Source organism: Cydia strobilella, chromosome 3, assembly GCF_947568885.1.
Source record: "Cydia strobilella chromosome 3, ilCydStro3.1, whole genome shotgun sequence".
In the NCBI taxonomy this organism is placed as follows: Eukaryota; Metazoa; Arthropoda; class Insecta; order Lepidoptera; family Tortricidae; genus Cydia; species Cydia strobilella.
In genome coordinates this window covers 20,772,559-20,789,334 of record NC_086043.1, presented here as the reverse complement: position 1 = coordinate 20,789,334, position 16,776 = coordinate 20,772,559, and the positions used below count along the sequence as shown (strand labels likewise).

General features: G+C 39.0%; 1 protein-coding gene across 1 annotated transcript; it reads left to right on the top strand.

Annotated features, from left to right (window-relative positions):
• Nucleotides 1-668: 668 nt before the first annotated feature.
• LOC134756099 (DNA repair protein complementing XP-A cells homolog) lies at nt 669-16,184 on the top strand. Its single transcript, XM_063692912.1, has 5 exons — nt 669-876; nt 1,373-1,589; nt 12,104-12,328; nt 12,788-12,950; nt 15,093-16,184. The coding sequence occupies exons 2-5, from the start codon at nt 1,375-1,377 to the stop codon at nt 15,366-15,368; spliced, it is 879 nt and encodes a 292-aa protein (XP_063548982.1). The 5' UTR covers nt 669-876; nt 1,373-1,374; the 3' UTR covers nt 15,369-16,184.
• Nucleotides 16,185-16,776: the final 592 nt, after the last annotated feature.

Below are 16,776 nucleotides of genomic sequence, written 5' to 3'. Positions count from 1 at the left end.
TTCCTCCACACTCATGTGCGAATCGCGGCGCGTAGTCTGGAGCGAGCTTAATATTCTTCTACTTCATTTTTTTTAAATGCCTATAATCACTTACTTTGTCTTTTTCTGACAAACTGGTAGAAATAGAGACAAATCGAGATTACAAGACACAGGCTTTTATAAAACCAAAATTATAAATATTACATACTGGTATGCAAATAAAGATCTCTATATTTCTAAATATACAGTCGTGGTACAGTCTGATATGTACAGTCAAATGTGCAATCGACCTTTCATATCTACTTTTTTCAAATATGTTTTTTCTATAGGGCCCTCCACACTCGTGCGCGAATCGCGGCGCGAAGCCGCGTACGCGAATGTGGAGTCTAGTTCGCTAATCAGCGAAATCGACTCCACACTCGTGTTCGCGGCTTCGCGCCGCGTAGTCTGGAGCGAGCTTATTTACAAAGTTGGCTTGCAATGCTACAAAAAATTGTAATTGCTTCAAGTTCTTCTATTTCTTTCTCGCTCTCACTTATAGGTGCACGGTGCAGCTCTCCAAGATCGTGGTGCATCGGAACCCTTTGCCTGCTATGGAACCCCTATTACAATGTGCTTAGGCTTTGCTTCATTGTTTGATTGATTTTTGATTTTGATTATTTTTGATCATGCCGTCAGTGACAAGTACTTCATACTTCATCTTTAAATTTTTTAGTCAGTTGCTTTTGGCCTTGCCAGTTTCTTTTAATTCTTTTGTTGATTTCGCCATTAAATAATAGAAATAAATTGTTCGTGGGGTTGCAGCGGTTGCAGTTTTGATCAGCATAAATATTTACATGTGCTCACAAAAATCAGGTTACTGAGGAAAATAGAGCCACTGCTTATCAAGAACACCAGGTAAACAATAAGCCGTATACGACTTTACTTTAGGTTCGTGAGAGTAATTTATAATTATGGTTGACTACATGACTACGATCTGTCTCACATATTGCAAGAAAAAGTACGCTCAGGCCACAGAAGATTTGTTTTCATTATAAGGAAAAGGACTTGCATTTTTGATAAATGATTAGATTGATGCGGGTGATAATTTAAATATACAAAAAATCTTACTACCATTAGAAAATTATAATATTTGTAATATACCTATAATAAAGATTTTGAAAATTTAAATATTTATTAAGAATATTGTTGTTTTTAAATTAAATTTATTTTCTTTTCTTTCTTTCTTTTTTTTTATTGCATTTCACATGTACATTACAGGTTTTACAAGTACTTTAGAGTATAGGTAGGTACACAAATGACACATGAAACCCTGATGGGCGCAGCAATGTAGGTAGATAGCTAAACAATATTAATCGTTTCATTATACAATTAGGTACATTGTTTTTGTCAGGTATGGCGAGCACCTGTGAGCTGCCTCGCAGTGAAAATATCCCCGTGGATTCAGATGTGCCCACAAATGCAGGAGACACCTCAAACACTAGCGACACCAGCACCAGTGATACAAGTTCGAGTACCACACTGACTGCAGCTCAGCGGGCTCGTATTGAGCGCCAGCGGCAGAAGGCACGCGCTCTGCACGACGCGCGACTTATTAAACTTCATCCTGCGTTAGTAATCACATAAGCTATGTTCTTATTTTGCATATAAAAACAACTGCTATTAGGCATTTTATTAACCAATCACAACTTTTGTACTATTATATCGCGATATTATCACCGAAATTCGGGAGAGCACATGTGCTTACGTACCTGACAAATCCAAACTGGTTTTGTAGGGGTACCCTCATATTTCAATACACTACATGCCTTCCCCTCGAGATAGTTCACTAAAACTAACTTTCACTAATCACTGATAGTTCACTAACACTAAGTTTCACTGTTCATTGGTAATTCACTAATACTATTCAATTGTCTGTTACAAGGTCCTTACACTCTATCATATATATTTATACTAAAACTATCATTCCCCAAGACGAATAGCGGTCATCGTGGGGAATTATGACCGTAACCCTCCAACGAAAGAACCACAAATAAATCAAACAAATCATGCGCAACAAAACTCATTAACCAGTAAACCCAGCGAAATAAAACAACCAAAAACTACACAACGGAACCCTAAACAAAAAAACAATTTCAAAACAAATGAAGAGCCTGTACGCAGAAAAAAACTACAAAATGACATTAAAACAGAGACAACATTGAAAATTTGCACCTATAATGTACGTTCTCTAGCATCAGTAGAAAAATATATAGAGTTAAACAACGCACTCGGTAAAATAAACCATGACATAGTAGGATTAAGTGAAGTTAGAAGAATGGGCAGCAGTATAGAAGAATACGAAAACAATATTCTCTGCTACTATGGAGAAACCAAAGGGCTGAACGGAGTGGGGTTTATAATAAAAAAGAATCTGAAAAACCAAATCACGAATTTCATAGGACTCTCAGAAAGAGTAGCACTGCTTCAGCTCAACATAGACGGGGCAGAACTTTCAATAATTCAGGTATACGCCCCCACAGATAAATCAAACGACGATGAAATCCAAAAATTCTACAACGACATAGACAAAGCTCACTCCCTAGCCGGCAACGAAATAATCGTCATGGGAGATTTCAACGCAAAAATAGGCTACCCCAAGAAGGAAGAAAATCTAATTATGGGCAAGTATGGCTACGGAGACCGAAACAAACGAGGAGAAAGACTGTTAGACTATGCATTAGGAAAGAAACTCTTCATAATGAATACCTTTTATAACAAAAGATCCAACAGAAGATGGACCTGGATATCACCTGACCAAAACACCAGGAATGAAATAGATTTCATAATGACAAACCAACCAGCACATATCACTAATTTCGAAGTCCTGAATAATGTACTATTTCCATCAGACCACCGACTTCTGAGAGCAACATTTAACTTAAAACTTCCTAAAAAGAGTCGAAAAAACTTCCATTCCTCGTTGAAAAGCCTAAAGACAGAAGAGGAAATACAAAGTTATATCAGAGGCTTAGAGACAAAACTAGGAAACAAAACAGAAGATACAAATGTTCAAGATTACTACAATAAGATAGAAAAGTCAATAATAGACAGCGTAACACAGAAGACTAAGACTGACCACACAAAAACAAACAAAATCTTTAGCGACCATACAATACAACTCATAAAACAACGCACAGAACTAATGTATAAGAAAGACAAAGATCAAGACATGAAAAAAGAACTTACCCGGCTGTTCAAGGAAACAAAGAAATCTATAAGAATAGACTACAGGAATCACAGGAAGGAAGTAATAACAAGGAACCTAAAGAAACACAGAAGTACAAAGAGAGCTTTAAAAGAACTTAATCTAAACAAATCATGGATACAAAAACTTGGACAAGACAAAGAAGAAACAAAAACAAGGAAAGACGTAATAAATCATGCTACACACTTTTACGAAGAACTCTACAGAATGAAAGACTACAACCACATACAAGAGGAAACACCCATTGCGAATAACGTAAACTTGCCAGTAAAGCAGATCGAAGAAAAAGAAGTTTATGAGCACATAAAGCAGCTGAAAACCGAAAAAAGCCCAGGTCCTGATGGAATAACAAACGAAGCTCTAAAACATGGTACACCAATCCTGCTTCAACATATAACACATCTATTCAATATGGTACTTAATTCCGAAACCATACCAGAGCAATGGTGTACATCCGACATAATATTGCTGTACAAGAAAGGCAACTCCTTAGACATCGGTAACTATAGGCCAATCAGCTTACTGGCGAGCATATACAAACTGTTCTCCTCAATAATGTTAAGGCGAATATCCAAAACAATTGACGACTCACAACCAAGAGAGCAGGCTGGTTTCAGGGCAGGTTTCAGCACCACTGATCACATACAAGCACTAGAACAGATGATAGAGAAGTATAAAGAGTTCAATAGGAACCTATACGTCGCCTTTATAGATTATAGCAAGGCATTTGATAGCATCAATCACAGCGCAATCTGGAATGCATTGAAACAGCTTAATGTGGACCAAAAATACATTAATATTATAAAGAATATATACGCGAAAAGCACCAGCCGAGTCAAGCTCGAGACAAGAGGGAAACAGATAAGGATAGAAAGGGGAGTCCGACAAGGAGATCCTTTATCACCCAAGATCTTTATTGCTGTCCTGGAAATCATATTTCGGAATCTCAAATGGGAATCAAAAGGCATCAATCTGGAGGGCCAGTTAATAAACCATTTGAGATTTGCAGACGACATAGTCATAGTAGCTGAAACTGCAACAGAACTAAGAGTGCTTATAAACCAACTAGACGAAGAAAGCACCAAAGCAGGCTTACAAATGAACACAAATAAAACCAAAATAATGACAAACAGCAAACAAATACAAATAAATATCAATGGCAACAACATAGACTATGTAGACCAATATATATATCTAGGAAAGCAACTGTCCTTTACAACAACAAACAACGAAGAAGAGGTAGAAAGGAGAGCCAACATAACCTGGAGGAAATTCTGGTCACTGCAAGAAATCCTAAAAGGCAAATACAGCTTAAACCTAAAAAAGATAGTGGCAGATACATGCCTTCTACCGAGCCTGCTCTATGGGTGCCAAACATGGACTTTTACAGATAAAATAAAGAGAAAGATAAGAACCACCCAAAGAGCCATGGAGAGGAGCATGCTCAACATAAAAAAGATACAAAAAATAAAGAGTACATCTATAAGAGAAAAAACAAAGTTACAAGACGCACTAACTCAAGCCCTCAAATTAAAATGGCGGTGGGCAGGACACATCGCACGGTACAAAGACCATAGATGGACAATATTGGCAACGAAATGGAAAGGCCCAAGTGGCAAAAGGAAAGTAGGAAAGCCATATAAACGATGGCTGGACGATATAAAAGAAATTGCAGGGAAAGACTGGCTAAACAAAGCGGAAGACAGGCAGAAATGGAGAGAATTGGAGGAGGCCTACACCCAAAGAGGGGTCCAAATTAAATAAATAGATAGTAAATAGAATACATAAACCTAACACTAACTACTAACTATAAGAAACTTACTAACCAATATGCTAAAACTTCTAATGTAAAAACAATTGTAAATTGGAAATAAAAGGCTTTTTTATTTTTTTTTTTTTTTTATCATCGTTCATCGTCTACAAGTCTTGGTTTGAATCTTCAGTCTGTTCATAATCAGACTCTGACAGACTCTCATAGGCATCTAGGGCTAATCTCTTGGCTTCCATGTTTTGTGGTGATGAAGGTGATCTTGTTCGTTTGTTGGTTGGCGGTATGCGTTGTTGGCTCTGGTTAAACGTATAATCCTGAGGCCCAGAAACCCCTATGATATCAGCCCACTGTGAGGCCGGTGGAGTAGCATTTACTTTTACATTAATATCCTCATCCTCATCACTATCTTCACATGTTTTATTCACCTCCGTGTCCTGTAAAACTTCACGACCAGTATCTTCCGATGTATTCTGGCGGATATCTCTCGCCTCTCCCCCATGACCTTGTATCTGATTAATATGTCTTTTCATCAGCTTCCCATTCCATCTTATTATATACCTACAAATGCCTTGTCTCTTCTCTATGACTCCTTTCAACCAGCGTGGTCCTGAACTGTAATTCCGGAAATACACTGTCTGTCCCGTTTGAAATGAACGTACTTCAGTGTTTTCATTCTCCTCGCATACTTCCACTTTCTCTTGATTCTTAAAAGTGAGAGGATTTAAGTGGTCAAACTTTGTTCTGAAACGTCTATTATTCAAAAGTTCCGCCGGTGATTTGTCGCTAGTACTATTTGGTGTAGTACGTAACCCATAAAGTATTGTAGGTAATTTAACGTGCCATGGGAGTGTCGACTGTTTCCTCAATTTATTTTTAACTGTTTGAACCGTCCTCTCGGCCTGTCCATTAGACGCCGGATGGTAAGGTGGTGTCAACACTTGTCTTATCCCATTTGTTGATAGGAATTCTTTAAAGTGATCTGAAATAAAACTTCTGCCATTATCACTGACCAAGGTGTCTGGTAACCCTTGTTCTGCAAATATATCCCTTAATACATTTATTAATGTCAATGAACTCATATCCGGAACAATCTTAACTTCAGGCCATTTTGAATAAGCATCGATCAGTATGAGAAATGTTTTACCTTGAAATGGGCCCGCATAATCAACATGCAACCGTGACCAAGCCTTCTCCGGTCTTATCCACTTATGGCTCACTTGGGAAGGCATATTCCTGTTTTCAGCACAGGTTTCGCATCTTTTAACCAAATTCTCAATTTCTTTGTCTATGGCCGGCCACCAAAAATAACTTCGGGCTAAGGCTTTTGTTATTACTATTCCGTCATGATTGGAGTGTAATTCTTGTAGGATATATGGTCTCATTTTGACTGGTATAATTACCCGATTACCCCACAAAACACAATTTTTATACTCTGACATCTCATTTCGTTTCTGCCAGTACACTTTATATTCTACATCCACTTTGCTAGGCCACCCGTTCCGAATCCAGTATAATATTTTGCTCAGTGTATTATCTTTAACTGTTAGTTTAGCCACTTCATTTGCTGACAGTTCCAGGTCTGTCGGAGTTTCTTCTATAAGCAGGACTCCTAAGTATTCTTCTTCCGACGACTGGTCACGGGACGGCCACCTGCTTAAAGCATCAGCGTTTCCTAGTTTTTTACCTTCCACATATTGTATGGAGTAATCATAGGAGTTCAACAGCAAGGCCCAGCGAAGCATTCTCGGAGATATGACATTAGGAATGGGTTTTTTAGGTTCAAACAACCCCAATAACGGTTTATGATCGGTTCTGATCGTAATCTTCCGGCCACTAATAAACTGGTGGAATTTCTTAAGACCAAATACTATAGCTGCTGCCTCTTTGTCTATCTGACCATAATTCCTCTCATGAACATTCATGGTCCTTGAAGCAAACATAACCGGTCTGACAGATCCATCTTTCATCACGTGTTCCAAAACAGCGCCCAAGCCAAACGCATCACAAGACATCCTTATCTCTTTATTCACATCGTAATGGACTAGAGTGTCAGTACTCGACAACATCTTGCGCAACTTTTCAAATGCCTTCTGATGCTGTATAGTCCACTGCCATTTCACATCTTTATTTAACAACTTATACAGCGGTTCAGCAATATTAGCTTTGTGTGGTAAAAACCGATCATAAAAATTAAGCAATCCTAAGAAAGCTTGGAGCTCTTTTACATTACTTGGGGCCGGTGTACCCTCAATTGCATGTATTTTATCTTCACAAGGATGTATACCACATTCATCAATGAGGAATCCTAAAAATTTCACACTTCTTACTGCAAAATTACACTTTTCCTTGTTTACCCTTAGGCCAGCTTCTTGTAATTTCTTTAAGACCATTTCTAACCTGGAGTTATGCTCAGCAACATCTGTGCCACTTATAACAATATCATCTAGTAACACAGCTATCCCCCTTATTCCTGTAAGCAAGGAAGACATTAGTCTTTGAAAGATGCCTGGACACGCTTTAACCCCAAAAGCTAGACGTTTCATTTTATAAAGGCCTTTCGGTGTATTTATTGTTAATAGCTGTGCTGTTGCCTCGTCCACACTAACTTGAGTGTATGCCCTTTCCAAATCAATTTTGCTGAAAATCGTGCCACCCTGTATGGCTGTGAAAGCCTCATCTAGAGTAGGCAGAGGATATGTATCAGTGTCGGTCACCATATTTACTGTAGACCTATAGTCACCACAAAGCCTTACATTACCATTCGGTTTCAGAACTGGTACTATAGGGGTAGCCCACTCGGAGTGTGCAATTGGCTCCAAAACTCCTTCCTCTACTAGTCTGTCTATTTCCTTAATTACTCTTTCCCTCAAAGCAAAAGGAATGGGTCTACTTTTCAAAAACTTGGGCACCGCTCCTTCTCTCGGTGTAATCTTCACTAATGGGCCTTTATACTTTCCCAAACCTTCCTGAAAAACATCGCTATATGTCTGTAGGAGCCCTTTAATTTCCTCGTTGTTTATTTTCAGATGCATGACTCCTTGAACCCGTATTCCGAATGGCTGAAACCAATTTCGCCCTAAGAGGCTGGGTCCGTTACCTCTGGCTATATACATTATAAGATTATTTTGTAAACCCTTAAAAGAAGCTTGCACTTGAATTTTCCCCAATATTCTTAATTGGCTATCTGTCCATGTAGTCAATGCAATATCATCTTCCTCTAATACAGGTAATTTCCCTTTCCAAATGAGTCTGGCTGTCACTTCAGAAATTAGAGTAAATGCACATCCCGTATCAACTTCCATGTCAATAATAGACCCCTCAATTGACACCTTTACCATAATGGGGTCAACTTTATTTTCTCTAACATTGTTTACATTTGCATATAATCCATTACAATTTGATTTATGTCCATCATCCTGTTTATTTTTTGTAAGACAGACTGCCTCAATGTGGCCAGTTCTGCCACACGCATTACATCTACTCCAACGGAATCTGCACTCTCCTCTGTGTTGCCTACCACACCTGAAGCATGGTTTATTCTGTTTGTCAACCTTTTTGTTAGTGATTTTGTTTACTTCCATGGGTTCATCTACCTCCACATTTGGTTTAGATGGTCCTGGCACTACAATAATACTGGAATCAAATGTGGCACTCTCATGTGAAAATGCTATCTCAGTTGCTTGAGTAAATGTCAGCTTCTCACATTGTAACAATTTCCTTTGAACCTCTTTGCTCCTAATACCACATACCAACCGATCTCGTAAAGTTCGGTCTAAGTCTGTAAAATTGCAATGAATACTCATTTTCCTTAAATTTGCCACATAATCTCTAACCTTCTCCCCCTCTTCTTGATTTCTTGAGTGAAACTTAAAAGATTCTACAATCTCATTAGGTGTGGGGTGGAAATGAGCCTTCAAAAATATCAAAATTTGTTTATAGGTTATGTCCCCTATACTTATCGGAGATGACAAAGAAACTATTAAGTCAAATAGTTGAGAGCCACACACCGCCAACAAATTCGCCTTCTTCTTGACGTCATCCACAATATCATTTGCACTTAAACAGAATTCAAACCTTGTAATGTAGTTTTCCCAGCAGCCATGACCACGGAGTAGGATGGAGATGGCAAGTGGGCGTTCCCGTCTATCCGACAGTTAGTAGCGACCGACTCACTTTATGCACAGACTATGCTCAGTTGTTGTGTAAACTTCATGCTCGAATGTCATTCACGTCGTACGTACGCTCGTCTAACAAAAATTGATAATTAAATTTAAAATGCCGTATTGTGAAGTATTAAGCTGCAGAAATCACAGCGGTTTAAAAAATCTTTCACGTGGAGTTATTTCCTATCACCGGTGGTTATTTATTTAAATATAATCCGATAAATACGAAAAATCTGTTTATTTTGCATTATTTACGAATGTTCGTTAAGTAAATCTATATTTTATCAGTTAGAACTTAGAGTTCACAATCCTTTGTCACTATTCTTTACGTTTATCTGGAATATTCGCTATCCTAAATGTCAAATAACTTCGCTACTCAGATGCTGCGCAATGTCGATATTTATATCGATAAAGTTAAAGTTACGATATTTTTTCAAGTTTGATGTTTAGTTCGGTAATAAATTATTATTTTAGACACGTTTCTAATTATTATTTGGGATAATCAATGTCTTAGTAACTATGGCAGCTCTGGTCATCAAGCACTAAGTTAAGTCGGGGTCACTTCATGGCAACCTTTCAAACCTTCGTATTCCTTTACATACGTTTTTGTTTTTTACACCCATCATATTTTCATCGTTAATATAATTAGACTAGGTACTTAATGCACTTATGCGTACAATTCATGCAATGTGCCATGAATAAACGTTTTATATTTTCTATTTCTTTATTATTAATTATTGTAGGTTACCACAAGATGCCGATATTAAAAATAAATGGATCAATGCTACTGGGCAAGAAAATTAGTTTCCGCAAAAATATAGCACCATTTGCTAGGAGCATTTCTTAGAGAAAGATTTCTGGGGATAAAATTGCCATACATCTCATCTAGCGTCCACACGCAACTTAGTTACTAATTTAGTAATTATTAGTGACATTCGGGCTCACTAAATTAATAAAAAGTGTTCCGTACCACGCAAACTAGCGTCAAATATTGGAATTTTGCCGCCCCCTTTCCTGATTTGATAGGTCACAATCTTACAATCAAATCAAGTGGGATCGATGAGCCAGTTTCATGTATGCTTTCACACCATACAATTAATTTGACAATTTAATCAGGTTGTCCCGTCTAGATTGGCCTTAAATGCTGCTACAAGTAAATATATTGTTAAAGACGAATACTTACCTATGTAAGTAATTGCAGATTTGTGATTACAAAATAACAGCAATACCGAGTTAATAGACCTTTAAAGAACTATGATTTTATCTGTTTGACTAAGATATATTTAATGTTCACATTAACAACCTAGTTGGTCAATTAATAAGAAACAAATTTCTAGTTAGATATTTGTTGTACTGTACTACATATTATTTTTCATACAATCACGATTATCACTACCTATATTATAATCATAAATAAAGTATCATCTAAATGTGTTAAAACATACGGTAATGAAATATCAATACCTAACTGAACACACAAATATCGATAAAACACTCCGATTACACTGTCCCCTCCCTATATCGTCGAATGGAAAGAAGTTCCAACGGTTAGCTACTCGCAGGCGTGTAGAGATCTCGAAAACACCAGTGTAACGTGACCGTGAGATCCGTAACAAACCATGCGTAATTAGACCTTACTTATACTGGTATTTTAGACCTTTTCTCGCCTGTAATAAGTAAGTGATTTTAAAATTATATAAAATAACGCCATCTGGTGTTGAGTAGTTGTATTAGGTGAACGTTGAGCGAGCTTTTGTGAGATGAATGAGATAATGAAAGAGTCGTATGTCATATAGCTTTGACATTATATTTTAAACCGTCACTCATGTAACCTACAGTTGATATTCGTTCGAGAAATGTCCACCGGTAATAACCTTTTGGTATGGAAAGTTGCTACGAATCAGAGCAATTTTGTAAGTGTGTGACATATTTTAACGTGGCTATGAATGTGTGAGTTTAGCGACACTGGTTTTCATACTAAATAGGAGTCATTTCACATCCACTAGTTTATTAATTCGTGGCCATGACCCATATCAAATTCACCAAATTTAATACCCATTTTTTTGCACTTTGCACTTACAACTTCACAAAAAGTCACTAACACAGTCTAATACACGCTTTTACTACCGATTTGCCTCGTCGCCACTATTATATCGCGATATTATCACCGAAATTCGGGAGAGCACATGTGCTTACGTACCTGACAAATCCAAACTGGTTTTGTAGGGGTACCCTCATATTTCAATACACTACAGTACAAAAATGTCAGATAGGCTGGACAAATTGAGGCAATCAAACTAGCAACAAATGTCATTGGAATGTTTCCAAAATTGCGAAATATCTACTTGAAAAAATTTCAGAAACATGAGAAGTATCTTTGTAACTTCCCATATTTAAAATGAAAGTTGTCTTTGCAACTGGTAAAATTTTCCTGAATTTTCTGAAAAACTAGTCTGGCCAGCCATTTGTAGGTAGGATCATGGTAGGACCACAGTATACATGTACACCCCTCAGCTCCTCTTTACAACAAATACTTTGATATGCAAGCTACCTATTAATAGTAATTTCAGATTCAATATTAAGAATATCTGGAAGAGTTTTGTATTATTGGGACTGAATACCACATAACCTTTTCGACACAGTGTCAAACACAAAAGCTGCCACTCGGACACCACATCACCGAAGTGTCAAAACTGAAATTGAACTTTATGCACATGCATGTAGGTCTATGTTGCTATGTGGTCTGTGACGGATTAATCAGTCTTTGGCGTTGGACCTGCGGTCCATCATTAGCGTCCAAAAGGTTAAACCAAGTGTAACCTTCTTTGCATTGTAAAGGAAGTTGTTACAGCAAACCACTATCACCACCAGCACCACCATCACATACCAGCATCAGCTGCCTGTCTAAAATGAAATAATAAATAAATGTTTTTTTTTTCGCAGTGTAAAAGAAGCGGTATCCTCTTCAGTAGCTGGCACCCGCGCGCGCGACACAGGCGGAGGCTTCCTTCTAGAAGAAGACGAGCCGGAGACCAAGATCAAGAAGGTACAAGCGCCAGCCCCAGTGGTCCATGAGAGTGAGCAGCCACACTGCTTGGAGTGTGACAAACCATTCCCCATGTCATACCTGTTTGACACGTTCGACTACAGTGTGTGTGATGAGTGCAAGTAAGTTATCCCATTTTTAGGGTTCCGTACCCAAAGGGTAAAAACGGGACCCTATTACTAGACATGAACCATGATAGTTAGACAGTTAAAATTTTCACAGATGATGTATAACAACAAATACTAAAAACAGAATAAAATAAATATTTAAGTGGGGCTCCCATACAACAAACGTGTTTTTTTTTTTCAATGGTACGGAACCCTTCGTGCGCGAGTCCGTCTCGCACTTGGCCGGTTGTTTCATGATTCTGGTCTTATAAGCAAGTAAGGCAATATAGGTATTCTGTTTTCCCATTAAACACCCTATATTTTGACACGAAAGAGGTTGGTAACAAGTTAAGGATTTTCCAATTCTGATCAGGAAAAAATACAAAAAAGGTCAAGTGTCCATAGTCCAAAATTGTCCAATATTAAAACAAATAAGCATAAATATTTCAAATCTCATCAATCTTACCTTTACAGGAATGATGAAACCCACTCGCTGATAACCCGAACGGAGGCCAAGACGGAGTTCCTGCTGAAAGACTGCGACCTCGACAAGCGACCGCCACCGCTGCGCTGTATAAGACGTCGCAATCCACACAAGGCTCACTACAGCGACATGCGGCTCTATCTGCGGGCTCAGGTATTATAGCACACACAATTCCGTCACTGTATAATTATTATTATTACGAGCCTATTGTGTCCCACTGCTGGGCAAAGGCCTCCCCCCTCTTCTTCCACTCCTCCCGGTTTTTAGCTACATCTGGCCAGTCGCTCAAAAAGGAGTCCAAGTTATCCCGCCATCGCCGACGAGGTCTGCCGGATCCCCGGTTTGACTCATGGGGCACCCACTCTGTGGTTATTTTGGCCCACAAGTCATTCGGCATGCGGGAGACATGACCAGCCCAGTCCCACTTTAACTTGTCCGCTTTCCGAGCTACATCTATTATTTGGGTTTTAGAGCGCAGCGTGGTGTTCCGGATGCGATCCCCGAGTTTCACACCTAATATGCTGCGCTCCATACCTCTCTGACAAACCCCGAGTTTGGACTTCTGAGCTTCCGTCAAAGACCAAGTCTGAGCACTGTAGGTGAGGACTGGAAGTATGCACATGTCCATGAGCCTACGTTTGAGTGATAGAGGTAGGTCTCCCTTCATGAGGTGTTTCATGGACCAATAGCTCTTCCAGGCGTTCTCGGTCCGTCTGTTGACCTCTTTTTCTTGTCGCGCCTGGAAAGAGACTATTTGGCCCAAATAAAGGTATTCATGGACATATGCAATGTGTTCTCCGTTTACCTCAATCCTACGTTTTGTGCTGTTAGTCATGACTTTGGTCTTTGACATATTCATCTTCAGTCCAACCTCGAGGCTTGCGTAGCTAAGGTCTTCTAGCATATGATGTAGCTCGGATGCCGTTGAGGAAAAAAGGACAATGTCATCGGCGAAGCGAAGGTTGGTTAACCTTTTCTCTCCGACAACCAACCCCTTGTCTCCCCAACGCGGCGCAAGCTTCTGGAAGACATGTTCTAATGTGCTGGTTCTAATGTACTGTATAATTAATATGATAGTATTGGACTGACACTAAAAGGAACTCTTGAGATTGCTCTTTCCCACTGACGGTCAGTTTTTTGCGGGTTCGGTTTTCTGCAGGATTCCGTTTTAGTAGTATACGTGCTAATATAGTAACGTTCACACGAGCATTCTGTTTGCGGGATACTACACGCATACTACAGAAAACTGGACGTCAGTGGGAAAGAGCTCTAAGACGTCGCAATCCAAATTTTTCCACACAAGGCTCACTACAGGGACATGCGGCTCTAGTCAGGTACAGGACTAAATTTACCACATTTCTACGCAGTTCAGTATCAAGGGGCTGATTTGGCAAATTCCTGGAAAAAGGGGTAAAGGTCGCCCATGGAGGCGCACAGTTGAAAAGGAGGCATCAGCTGGCCTTGGCTGGACGGAGCTGCGCAGGACCGTGAACAGTGAAAATCTGATGAGAGACAACAGTACACCATCATCATCATCTACTCAGTTGGCTGAGTAACATTGTTCTAGTGTTAATGTTGGGGTGCCAATTATTTTTGAAGCTTTATTTGATCTACAGTCAGGTTATTATTGTTTTTGTGTTTTTTTTTACTTTGTTTTGGGGCTGACTGCAGATCCCACAACTGCTGGGTGAAAGCCTCACTTTTTCTCCACTCATCCCTGTCTTGGGCTTTTTGGAGCCAGTCTTTTCCTGCAACGGAGGAGATGTCGTCTATCCACTTCTTTTTGGGCCTTCCTGAGCGCCTCCATCCTACAGGTCCCAGGGGTGCCAATAAACAAATAAATATTATAGGACATTCTTACACAGATTGACTAAGTCATACAGTAAGCTCAAGAAGGCTTGTGTTGTGGGTACTCAGGCAACAATATATATAATATACAAATACATAAATACATAGAAAACACCCAAGACTCAGCAACAAATATCTGTGCTCATCACACAATGCCCTTACCGGGATTCGAACCCAGGACCATCGGCTTCACAGGCAGGGTCACTACCCACTAGGCCAGACCAGTCGCCAAAGATCGCCAATAGATCTCCACCAATCGCCAATAGATTACCACTGGATTTCAGACAGTTGACCAATTTTATTTTCCCTCCCTCCCTCAAGAATCTGCACAAATACTGATGGACTGCTCTCATCCATTCAGTCTATTCTCTACATCCTTTTTGAGGCGTTTTTTTGGCTTGACTACTTTAAAGAATCCTAATTTTTTAAAATTTGTCTTTTTTCTAGGTTGAGGCACGCGCGCTAGAAGTCTGGGGCAGCGAGGAAGCCCTAGAGGCCGAACACGAGGCGCGCGAAAAACGCCGCGAAAAAGCTCAAGAGACCAGCACGAAGCGGAAACTGCGCGAACTTCGCATGGCGGCCCGTTCGTCGCTCTTCGACGGGAGGAAGGCCACACACGGACATACGCATGAGTGGGGGGAGGAGACATATGATGAAGACAGTGATAGTTATAGTAGAGTGTGTAAGACGTGCGGACATACTGAGAATTATGAGAAAATGTAGGTTTTAATAGTTGCAGTGTTATAATCTCTTGCCCAGAACACAAAACTTAACAATACAAATGCAATTATGGAAGGGCGGCTAGAGGTAGTTAAAGTAGTCACAGTTTTCTTACGACAAAACTATGAAATCGGATATTAGAATATTGTGTATTAACTAGCGTCTATCGGATTCAAAGGCTTGGTGGAACAGCGCTAAATATCTAAACAGGTAGGCAAAACATTTGTTTTATATTTGTTTGTTTAAAATTTAATCTATCAAACTTCGGTGCTTAAGTTTGGTTTTCCACTGAGGCGGATTTGAGTAAAGATGAAACTCTTCTCAACTCGCCCTCAGTGGAAAAGCAGCCTTAGTAAATAAATATTTCTAATTTAAAGATCTAGACAAGATTACAAATCAGTGTTGTTCTTTTTTAAATTTTGAAGAATAATGTGTACAAAAACTGCCATTGTTATAAATTATAATCATAATAATTAGTAAATTAACTGAATGATATGTCTCATTTTACCTATGTAACATAATCATGGATCTGTCTACTTCTTTTTTTTTCTACCTCGTAGTTATAAGTATTAAGTATAGTTAGTTTTATTCTTGTAGTTTTGAATTTTACATCAATATGAAAATTGCCCAAGTGAAATGCAACCTTATGCGGAATTATGAAAGTTGCTATTAGATTTTCTCGCCGGCGAGTTATGTAATAAGCTAAAATATTAAGTGCAACTAAGTTATCTTTAGCAGTGTTTATAAATTAGTTTGGAGTATTTTTATCAGCAATAATGTGTTATTATGTTGGCCAGTGAATAACAGTAAATAAATATGTATTTGTGTAAAAAAATCGTCCTTATTTACAATTAAACATAGTTCTTCATTTTGCCTAGAAACATCACAATTTATTAGTTTGTAACACCACACGTCAACAGATGGCGGTGCCAGTACCGTAATGCACACAACTCGCGGTGCAGCACAGTTTTTTTACCCTATTTGTGTGCCTACTGCTGGGCAAAGGCCTCCCCTCTCCCTTTCCAACCCTGCCTGTGCTGGGCAAGATCCCGCCAATCCCGCTGGAACGCATCCAAGTCGTCCCGCCATCTCTTTCTCGGTCTGCCTCTGCGGTCTGTCTGCTCTGCTGTAATTAATGTTCCTTAAAATTATTTTAAACGGGTTACTCGCGTATTATTACGTTTCGATCCAGTTTTCGAGGGTCTTCTTCTCGGAGCAACTCATCTTTACTGGTCGAGGCCGCGATTAATACTATTATAGTTGGTCAAACCAAATTGGCAGTAAATAAGAACAAGAAAAACTATAATCATCCTATTCTTTTGGGTGCTAGTACTAATGTAAGACAAAGATAGTATGATTCTCTCTATGTTTGAAATGAGACAGTCCTTTGACAAACTATATTTATTCTGTG